General features: G+C 46.5%; 2 protein-coding genes and 1 long non-coding RNA gene across 4 annotated transcripts; 1 reads left to right on the top strand and 2 right to left on the bottom strand.

Annotated features, from left to right (window-relative positions):
* Positions 1-289: 289 nt before the first annotated feature.
* On the top strand, positions 290-1,064 carry LOC121874358. The gene is made up of 2 exons (XR_006090393.1): positions 290-323; positions 813-1,064. It is a non-coding gene; the product is annotated as an uncharacterized LOC121874358 (long non-coding RNA).
* A 1,140-nt stretch (positions 1,065-2,204) lies between these two features.
* Positions 2,205-4,732, bottom strand: LOC121874360 (uncharacterized protein PB18E9.04c-like). Its single transcript, XM_042378495.1, has 3 exons — positions 3,687-4,732; positions 2,564-3,133; positions 2,205-2,282 (listed from the first exon to the last, which is right to left on the bottom strand). Exons 1-3 carry the CDS (start codon positions 4,236-4,238, stop codon positions 2,205-2,207), a joined length of 1,200 nt encoding a protein of 399 aa, XP_042234429.1. The 5' UTR covers positions 4,239-4,732.
* Positions 4,733-5,058: 326 nt separating this feature from the next.
* LOC121874357 (peritrophin-1-like) lies at positions 5,059-9,503 on the bottom strand. Of its 2 annotated transcripts, XM_042378493.1 has the most exons (3): positions 9,422-9,503; positions 5,815-6,303; positions 5,059-5,538 (listed from the first exon to the last, which is right to left on the bottom strand). In XM_042378493.1, the coding sequence occupies exons 1-3, from the start codon at positions 9,486-9,488 to the stop codon at positions 5,375-5,377; spliced, it is 720 nt and encodes a 239-aa protein (XP_042234427.1). In that variant the 5' UTR covers positions 9,489-9,503; the 3' UTR covers positions 5,059-5,374. The 2 variants fall into 2 exon arrangements, with proteins under 2 accessions (XP_042234427.1, XP_042234426.1); XM_042378492.1 differs by having other exon boundaries at positions 5,059-6,303.
* Between the last annotated feature and the right edge of the window lie 278 nt (positions 9,504-9,781).

Genomic DNA, 9,781 nt, shown 5'->3' with positions numbered 1-9,781 from the left:
AGTTCCCTCGGGGCCAACATAATTACCTGTGACGCACCACCGGGTGGCGCTGGTGGTTACAGTTAGCAGATTCTGGTCCCACACAGCCCAGGGCCAGGGCATCTCTTGGGGTCCGTATGCACATTGGATGAATTTTGTGGCAGTCAGTGGGATGCTGGAAATACTGTTGACTACTTGAACAGTCTACACAGGGAAATATGGACGGGTAGTTGTGGATGGGTCGTTGTTGTGGTTGTAGTTGTGTTTGCAATAGGGGTACAGCCAACATATCTCGACAAGGTTCTATCCAGCCAACATAATTACCTGTGACACACTGGGTGGAGGTTGGTGGTTACAAGTTAGCAGATTCTGGTCCCACACAGTTCCAGGCACAGGCATCTCTTGGGGTCCGTATGGTACACTGAATGAATTTGTGGCAGCCAGTGGGATGCTGGAAATACTGTTGACCACTCTGAACAGCTCCACAGGGAAATTTGGACGGGGTAGTTGTGGGATGGGTGGTTGTAGTTGCTGTTGTAGAAGAGGTACATCCAACGCACTGACACAGTTCTGGGGCCAATATAATGGCCTTGTGACACACTGTGAGTGCTGGTGGTTACAAGTTACAGATTCTGGTCCCACACAATTCAGCACAGGGCATCTCTTGGGTCCGTATGGTAACACTGGATGAATTGCAGTGCGTCAGTGGGATGGAAATACCGTTGACCACTTGAACAGTCTACACAGGGAAATTGACGGGTAGTTGTGATGGGGTGTAAGATTTATGCTCGCCGCCGCGCAACATCAATCCCAACCCCACCTCCACTGTGGAGTGTTGGTGGTTACAAGTTAGCAGATTCTGGTCCCACACAGTTCCAGGGGCACAGGGCATCTCTTGGGGTCCGTATGGTGCACACTGGATGAATTTGTGGCAGTCAGTGGGATGCTGGAAATACTGTTGACCACTTGAACAGTCTACACAGGGGAAATATGGACGGGTAGTTGTGGATGGGGTCGTTGTTGTGGTTGTAGTTGTGTTTGCAATAGGGGTACAGCCAACACATCCGACACAGTTCCCATCTGAGTCAACATAATTACCTGTGACACACTGGGTGGAGTGTTGGTGGTTACAAGTTAGCAGATTCTGGTCCCACACAGTTCCAGGGGCACAGGGCATCTCTTGAGGTCCGTTTGGTGCACACTGGATGAATTTGTGGCAGTCAGTGGGATGCTGGAAATATTGTTGACCACTTGAACAGTCTACACAGGGGAAATTTGGACGGGTAGTTGTGGATGGGGTGGTTGTAGTTGTTGTTGTAGAAGAGGTACATCCAACGCATCCGACACAGTTCCCTTCGGGGCCAACATAATTACCTGTGACACACTGGGTGGAGTGTTGGTGGTTACAAGTTAGCAGATTCTGGTCCCACACAGTTCCAGGGGCACAGGGCATCTCTTGAGGTCCGTATGGTGCACACTGGATGAATTTGTGGCAGTCAGTGGGATGCTGGAAATATTGTTGACCACTTGAACAGTCTACACAGGGGAAATCTGGACGGTTAGTTGTGGATGGGGTGGTTGTAGTTGTTGTTGTAGAAGAGGTACATCCAACGCATCCGACACAGTTCCCCTCGGGGCCAACATAATTACCTGTGACACACTGGGTGGAGTGTTGGTGGTTACAAGTTAGTAGATTCTGGTCCCACACAGTTCCAGGGGCACAGGGCATCTCTTGGGGTCCGTATGGTGCACACTGGATGAATTTGTGGCAGTCAGTGGGATGCTGGAAATACTGTTGACCACTTGAACAGTCTACACAGGGGAAATGTGGACGGGCAGTTGTGGATGGGGTCGTTGTTGTGGTTGTAGTTGTGTTTGCAATAGGGGTACAGCCAACACATCCGACACAGTTCCCATCTGAGTCAACATAATTACCTGTGACACACTGGGTGGAGTGTTGGTGGTTACAAGTTAGCAGATTCTGGTCCCACACAGTTCCAGGGGCACAGGGCATCTCTTGCGGTCCGTATGGTGCACACTGGATGAATTTGTGGCAGTCAGTGGGATGCTGGAAATATTGTTGACCACTTGAACATTCTACACAGGGGAAATTTGGACGGGTAGTTGTGGATGGGTCAAGGCTGAGGCTAGAAGTTGTGTTTGGGTAATAGGGTACAGCCAACACAACCGACACAAGTTCCTAATCTTTGAGTCAACATAATTACTCAGACACACTGGGTGGAGTGTTGGTGGTTACAAGTTAGCAGATTCTGGTCCCACACAGTTCCAGGGGCACAGGGCATCTCTTGGGGTCCGTATGGTGCACTGGATGAATTTGTGGCAGCCAGTGGGATGCTGGAAATATTGTTGACCATTTGAACAGTCTACACAGGGAAATGTGGACGGGGTAGCTGTGGATGGGGTCAGCAGTTGTGGTTAGAAGCAGGTTTGGTAATAGGGGTACATCCAACGCATCTGGACACAGTTCTCTTCAAATAACATAATTACTTCCAGATACTGGGTGGAGGTTAGGTTGGGCAGTTAGCAGATTCTGTCCCACACAGTTCTGGTAAGCATGTGGCATCTCTTGGGGTCCGTATGGTGCACACTGAATGAATTTGTGGCAGTCAGTGGGATGCTGGAAATACTGTTGACCACTTGAACAGTCTATACAGGGGAAATTTGGACGGTTAGTTGTTGTAGGGGTTGTTGTTGTGGTTGTAGTTGTGTTTGTAATAGGGGTACAGCCAACACATCCGACACAGTTCCCATCTGAGTCAACATAATTACCTGTGACACACTGGGTGGAGTGTTGGTGGTTACAAGTTAGCAGATTCTGGTCCCACACAGTTCCAGGGGCACAGGGCATCTCTTGAGGTCCGTATGGTGCACACTGGATGAATTTGTGGCAGTCAGTGGGATGCTGGAAATATTGTTGACCAATTGAACAGTCTACACAGGGGAAATATGGACGGGTAGTTGTGGATGGGGTCGTTGTTGTGGTTGTAGTTGTGTTTGTAATAGGGGTACAGCCAACACATCCTACACAGTTCCCATCTGAGTCAACATAATTACCAGTCACACACTGGGTGGAGTGTTGGTGGTTACAAGTTAGCAGATTCTGGTCCCACACAGTTCCAGGGGCACAGGGCATCTCTTGAGGTCCGTATGGTGCACACTGGATGAATTTGTGGCAGTCAGTGGGATGCTGGAAATATTGTTGACCACTTGAAGAAGTTCACACAAGGGAAAATGTGGACGGCAGGTTGTGGATGGGGGGCTGTTGTTGTGGTTGTAGTTGTGCTTGCAATAGGGGTACAGCCAACACATCCGACACAGTTCCCATCTGAGCTCAACATAATTACCTGTAAAGCACTGGGTGAGTGTTGGTGGTTGCGTTAGTAGATTCTGTCCCACACAGTTCCAGGGGCACAGGGCATCTCTCAGGTCCGTATGGTGCACACTGGATGAATTTGTGGCAGTCAGGATGCTGGAAATAATGGAAAGGACTACTTGAATAGTCTACACAGGGAAATTTGGACGGGTAGTTGTGGATGGGCTGGTTGTAGTTGTTGTTGTAGAAGAGGTACATCCAACGCATCTGACACACAGTTTCTTCAAACAACATAATTGCCTGTGACACACTGTGAGTGCTGCGGCGCGTTGGGGCAGATTCTGGTCCCACACAGTTCCAGGGTACAGGGCATCTCTTGGGGTCCGTATGGTGCACACTGGATGAATTTGTGGCAGTCAGTGGGATGCTGGAAATATTGTTGACCACTTGAACAGTCTACACAGGGGAAATTTGGACGGGTAGTTGTGGATGGGCTGGTTGTAGTTGTTGTTGTAGAAGAGGTACATCCAACGCATCCGACACAGTTCCCTTCGGGGCCAACATAATTGCCTGTGACACACTGGGTGGAGTGTTGGTGGTTACAAGTTAGCAGATTCTGGTCCCACACAGTTCCAGGGGCACAGGGCATCTCTTGGGGTCCGTATGGTGCACACTGGATGAATTTGTGGCAGTCAGTGGGATGCTGGAAATATTGTTGACCACTTGAACAGTCTACACAGGGGAAATTTGGACGGGTAGTTGTGGATGGGGTGGTTGTAGTTGTTGTTGTAGAAGAGGTACATCCAACGCATCCGACACAGTTCCCTTCGGGGCCAACATAATTACCTGTGACACACTGGGTGGAGTGTTGGTGGTTACAAGTTAGCAGATTCTGGTCCCACACAGTTCCAGGGGCACAGGGCATCTCTTGAGGTCCGTATGGTGCACACTGGATGAATTTGTGGCAGTCAGTGGGATGCTGGAAATATTGTTGACCACTTGAACAGTCTACACAGGGGAAATCTGGACGGGTAGTTGTGGATGGGGTGGTTGTAGTTGTTGTTGTAGAAGAGGTACATCCAACGCATCCGACACAGTTCCCTTCGGGGCCAACATAATTACCTGTGACACACTGGGTGGAGTGTTGGTGGTTACAAGTTAGGCAGATTCTGGTCCCACACAGTTCCAGGGGCACAGGGCATCTCTTGGGGTCCGTATGGTGCACACTGAATGAATTTGTGGCAGTCAGTGGGATGCTGGAAATACTGTTGACCACTTGAACAGTCTACACAGGGGAAATTTGGACGGGTAGTTGTGGATGGGGTGGTTGTAGTTGTTGTTGTAGAAGAGGTACATCCAACGCATCCGACACAGTTCCCTTCGGGGCCAACATAATTACCTGTGACACACTGGGTGGCGTTGGTGGTTAAGTTAGCAGATTCTGGTCCCACACAGTTCCAGGGGCACAGGGCATCTCTTGGGGTCCGTATGGTGCACACTGAATGAATTTGTGGCAGTCAGTGGGATGCTGGAAATACTGTTGACCACTTGAACAGTCTACACAGGGGAAATTTGGACGGGTAGTTGTGGATGGGGTGGTTGTAGAATTGTTGTAGAAGAGGTACATCCAAACCCATCCGACATGCTCTCTTCGGGGCCAACATAATTACCAGACACACTGGGTGGAGTGTTGCGGTTGCGTTAGCAGATTCTGGTCCCACAGTTCCAGGGGCACAGGGCATCTCTTGGGGTCCGTATGGTGCACACTGGATGAATTTGTGGCAGTCAGTGGGATGCTGGAAATACTGTTGACCACTTGAACAGTCTACACAGGGGAAATTTGGACGGGTAGTTGTGGATGGGGTGGTTGTAGTTGTTGTTGTAGAAGAGGTACATCCAACGCATCCGACACAGTTCCCTTCGGGGCCAACATAATTACCTGTGACGCACTGGGTGGAGTGTTGGTGGTTACAAGTTAGCAGATTCTGGTCCCACACAGTTCCAGGGGCACAGGGCATCTCTTGAGGTCCGTATGGTGCACACTGGATGAATTTGTGGCAGTCAGTGGGATGCTGGAAATATTGTTGACCACTTGAACAGTCTACACAGGAGAAATGTGGACGGGTAGTTGTGGATGGGGTCGTTGTTGTGGTTGTAGTTGTGTTTGCAATAGGGGTACAGCCAACACATCCCGACACAGTTCCCATCTGAGTCAACATAATTACCTGTGACACACTGGGTGGAGTGTTGGTGGTTACAAGTTAGCAGATTCTGGTCCCACACAGTTCCAGGGGCACAGGGCATCTCTTGGGGTCCGTATGGTGCACACTGGATGAATTTGTGGCAGTCAGTGGGATGCTGGAAATACTGTTGACCACTTGAACAGTCTACACAGGGGAAATTTGGACGGGTAGTTGTGGATGGGGTGGTTGTAGTTGTTGTTGTAGAAGAGGTACATCCAACGCATCCGACACAGTTCCCTTCGGGGCCAACATAATTACCTGTGACACACTGGGTGGAGTGTTGGTGGTTACAAGTTAGCAGATTCTGGTCCCACACAGTTCCAGGGGCACAGGGCATCTCTTGGGGTCCGTATGGTGCACACTGGATGAATTTGTGGCAGTCAGTGGGATGCTGGAAATACTGTTGACCACTTGAACAGTCTACACAGGGGAAATGTGGACGGGTAGTTGTGGATGGGGTCGTTGTTGTGGTTGTAGTTGTGTTTGCAATAGGGGTACAGCCAACACATCCGACACAGTTCCCATCTGAGTCAACATAATTACCTGTGACACACTGGGTAGAGTTTTCGTGGTTACAAGTTAGCAGATTCTGGTCCCACACAGTTCCAGGGGCACAGGGCATCTCTTGAGGTCCGTATGCTGCACACTGGATGAATTTGCGGCAGTCAGTGGGATGCTGGAAATACTGTTGACAACCCGAACAGTCGACACAGAGAAATTCGGGCTTCGGAGGTAGTGATGCAGCATCTGTTGAGGGATGGAAGTAGGAGAGCATGATGCAAACGCTTTGTATGAATTACTTGTTAGAAAGTTGTGAACATGATCTGTAATAAGAAATTGTGTGTTATATGTTTATATCACTCATTTGTCATGATTTGTGTAGAAGGCCGAGAAGAATTCTGTAATGCGGGGTTGGGTGAGAAGAGGTTAAATTTGCATTAATCCTAAAGTTTCATTATTGTCGGTCTACCATCTAGCTGGGGCTCACTGTAGTTAGTGATTGTGTCTACCTTTTCACACTGAAGTTACTTTTTCTTTGAAAGTTTTATTTGAATTTTTCGGCCAGTTGTATTAAGTTAACTTTGGTGACTTTTTCATCATTTAGAGTCCTTTTGTTCCGTCACTCTCCCTGTGAATACAATGTAATGCCATTTCCCTTCAAAGTACAACTCCATCTAGTGCCCAAATTTGAATTACCTTGTCGAGGTGTGGGGGCTTGAGCGAATCACTCTCATATTATGTGGGGTGGGTATAGAGTTCCCATCTTTTAACCTCAGATGAGGAGGTTGAAAGTGGATAGTCGCCAATCACGCAGGTTCACTTCTAAACGGGTGATGGGCCGGTTCTTTACCAGAGTGAGGTATGAGTGACCTCTACTCCACATAGTTCATTCCTAAATTTTTCTACCACCTTTAATGTCTTCTGATGAGAAAAGGTTTGGGGCATCCATTCACATTTATTTCATCTCTTGTCCTTGAACAACCATGGGCAGACTCAATATCCGATTTTCTAGCGCTCCTGTTGGATCATATTATGCTACCGAGAGCTAGCAACTACTGCCCGAGTAACACAGTGCCTTGGGAATGAAGTACAACTATGGAAAGTTTTATTTAAAACTGAACACGCATAAAATCATAACCGGATCATGGAATATGAGGGTCGTTAGTATGCAGATGTTTTTAGGGAAATGAGATGTTAGTAGTGGGACATTCTGGGAGTAAATGAAGTAAGATGGACTTATAATGGGTTCTCCAGTGTTCAAGCGGTGTTTCCATATATGGTGGGAGTATTTATGTTTATTTGTTTCGTGTATTTTCATGTTGTACTTGTTATTAATTGTAAATATATATACCTGTCATTAAATATTAACCAATACATAAGGAAAATATATAAGTGATGGTAGATATTGTGTTAATATGTTCGGGCATTTTGGTCAGTTTTCAAGGCCCCGCAAATCTTTAAGGAGCTAGTTGCTCACGCCATTCTTTCTGGCTGTGCCCTGCACGCAACACAAGGTAGAGTTGCACACAGAAATTCGTGGGTCTCCCGAGGTGGAGGGTTTGAAGTCCGCCCACCCTTAGTGGACTGCAAGTCAGTGTCTAGACGCCCCGGGACCTAGCACACAAACTAGCACCGCTTGACAAAGAAGGTGGCTCGACAAGACCTCAAGTGTCTGACCTTTGCATTTTTATTGTTTCTTATATTGTCTGAGAATCTATTAATGTGTAAAGCAGATAAAGCACTGATTATACTATAAAACCTTGAAACACTATGACTACTATGGCTATTACAATGGGTCGGGGAAGAAAGACGGATGTCCTGGCCTCTCCAGAGATCACTCACATGAAGGCACGGACACACACACAAAATACGCCAATTAGACCTTAGAGAACTACACAAGGCTTCCAGTATTATAAATTAATTTTATCGGAATTAGTTAATTTTACCGCCACACCATCCCGTCAAGTACTATACTGCGGTGTCCTTCAGGACTCATTTTTTTTTTAAACTCGGGTTGAAACACGACGACCCTCTTCAACGGAAGAGTGTGTTTAAAACTCCGGGCGTACTGTACACCGCTGTAGGTCCTGACACAAACCAATCATCGTTCTCTCCTTTCTCATTTACTTAACAAGGTGACACACTGGGTACTGTTCGACTGAAAACTTCCCTAAATTAGTTTCTCTCAACAAAATCTCAAACCTTATGAAAGTGTGAGTCCCATGAGCATGAAGACCCGTTAAGGACAGTCTAAATACAGAGCAATGTATACTTGGGTACACAGCTTGGTCGGTAGTGATATATCCAAATAATGCCAACATCGTAGAAACAAAAACACGAATATAATGTTCAAAATATTATACAAACCACGTTGGAATGGTCTATTTACATTCGTGTCGGGGACTACATGACTAAATGATTTCTGTGGTAAGCCTAGAGCTCAAACAATCTTTAACTATTATGGAGGTTTTAATTTATTTTTATTTTAGTTTAATTTTTTCCCAATCTCATTTCGGGTGTATGTTCTATGCACTAATTCCTAGTTTGCATTGAGGTCACAACTCCTATAATCCTTTGCGCGGCCCACCATCTTGTAGGTGTAGACGCGTTGTATTATGGAAGTATGTGACGTCAATGCAAATTAGGAATTGTAGTAGGTCTTGGGATAATTTTTCAGGTCCCTGCCTTCGCCTCCATCTCGGCTACTTGAGCTTGAGTCTCGGATTTTTACTTTAGGTTTATCAAGACCATAATTGTTTATCGTTAAGTCTGCTTGTCAACTGGTTAAATTTGGGTTCAGTTACATTTAATTACTCACAGCAATATAAATTGAAAAAAATAAAAATAAAATCATTTAGTAGTTGGTATACATATAACCATACTTATTGGTGAGTATTTCCATGTTTTGAAATAGTGTTAACCCTTTATCAACCATAGATTTTAACCTCTCACATGTACTAGTCTTGTGTGAACCAGAACCCTATATTTTATTGAAAAATTAAATTATCCAAAAAACTTGGGTTATGCAAAGGCAAATAATATGTGCTAAAATTATTACTAGTCTCTAAGGGTCTCGTTCCTGACTACTGTACATGACTGGTGGCCGGCACTGTGTTCGATCACATTCACTTGTAAAGTTAGGAACCCATTTACATCTTGGTGGGCCAGGGAGTGCCCCGGGATCGAACCAGCGACCTTTACAGAAAGACAGGAATTAAGCGTTGTATCCAGTTGGCCAGAAATAAGCAAACCAATGTGGATCTTCTGCTCTGTACTGCTGTTACCAAGTGCAGATAAAAAACACACTAAATAAACATTAACGAAATAGTCGAGCAAGGACATAGTGGGGGGGGGGGTGAGTTACCTGCAGGAGGTACAGCCGCCAGCTGAAGAGCGAGGAGCACCGCCACAATGATGCCACTGCCCACCATCTTCACTGTCTGTCAGGATCAACAAGAGAGTTTGTGTTGGCACTTGGGGCCCTCTCCTGATGTGAGGGACAACACCCTGTGTGTTCCTTTTATACAAATGTCTTGAACACAAAAAACGTAAAACAAGAAAGCCTTATCTGGGGTTACCCAAAGTGTCATAAACGCCACCTGGATTATGGATAATCTTTACTCACTGACACTAGATTTGAGACGAACCATTTTTTCATAAGTGCGTGCACACACGTGTGCGTGTACACACGTGTGCGTGTGTGGTGATCCTTCCTAAGCGGATG

This window comes from Homarus americanus, unplaced genomic scaffold (genome assembly GCF_018991925.1).
Source record: "Homarus americanus isolate GMGI-L3 unplaced genomic scaffold, GMGI_Hamer_2.0 scaffold50657, whole genome shotgun sequence".
NCBI classification, from domain to species: Eukaryota; Metazoa; Arthropoda; class Malacostraca; order Decapoda; family Nephropidae; genus Homarus; species Homarus americanus.
Note: the sequence above shows the minus strand (reverse complement) of the source record. Positions and strands in the feature narration are given on the sequence as shown.

Excerpts from the sequence above, each read along its gene's own strand:
- LOC121874360 (XM_042378495.1), bottom strand. The coding sequence starts at position 4,238 with ATGCCCTGTGCCCCTGGAACTGTGTGGGACCAGAATCTGCTAACTTGT. Across the intron at positions 3,134-3,686 it reads CACCATACGGACCCCAAGAG|ATGCCCTGTGCCCCTGGAAC; the intron begins ATGCCCTGTACC and ends GGACCTCAAGAG. Across the intron at positions 2,283-2,563 it reads CACCATACGGACCCCAAGAG|ATGCCCTGTGCCCCTGGAAC; the intron begins ATGCCACATGCT and ends GGACCCCAAGAG.
- LOC121874357 (XM_042378492.1), bottom strand. The coding sequence starts at position 9,488 with ATGGTGGGCAGTGGCATCATTGTGGCGGTGCTCCTCGCTCTTCAGCTG. Across the intron at positions 6,304-9,421 it reads GGCGGCTGTACCTCCTGCAG|ATGCTGCATCACTACCTCCG; the intron begins GTAACTCACCCC and ends ATCCCTCAACAG.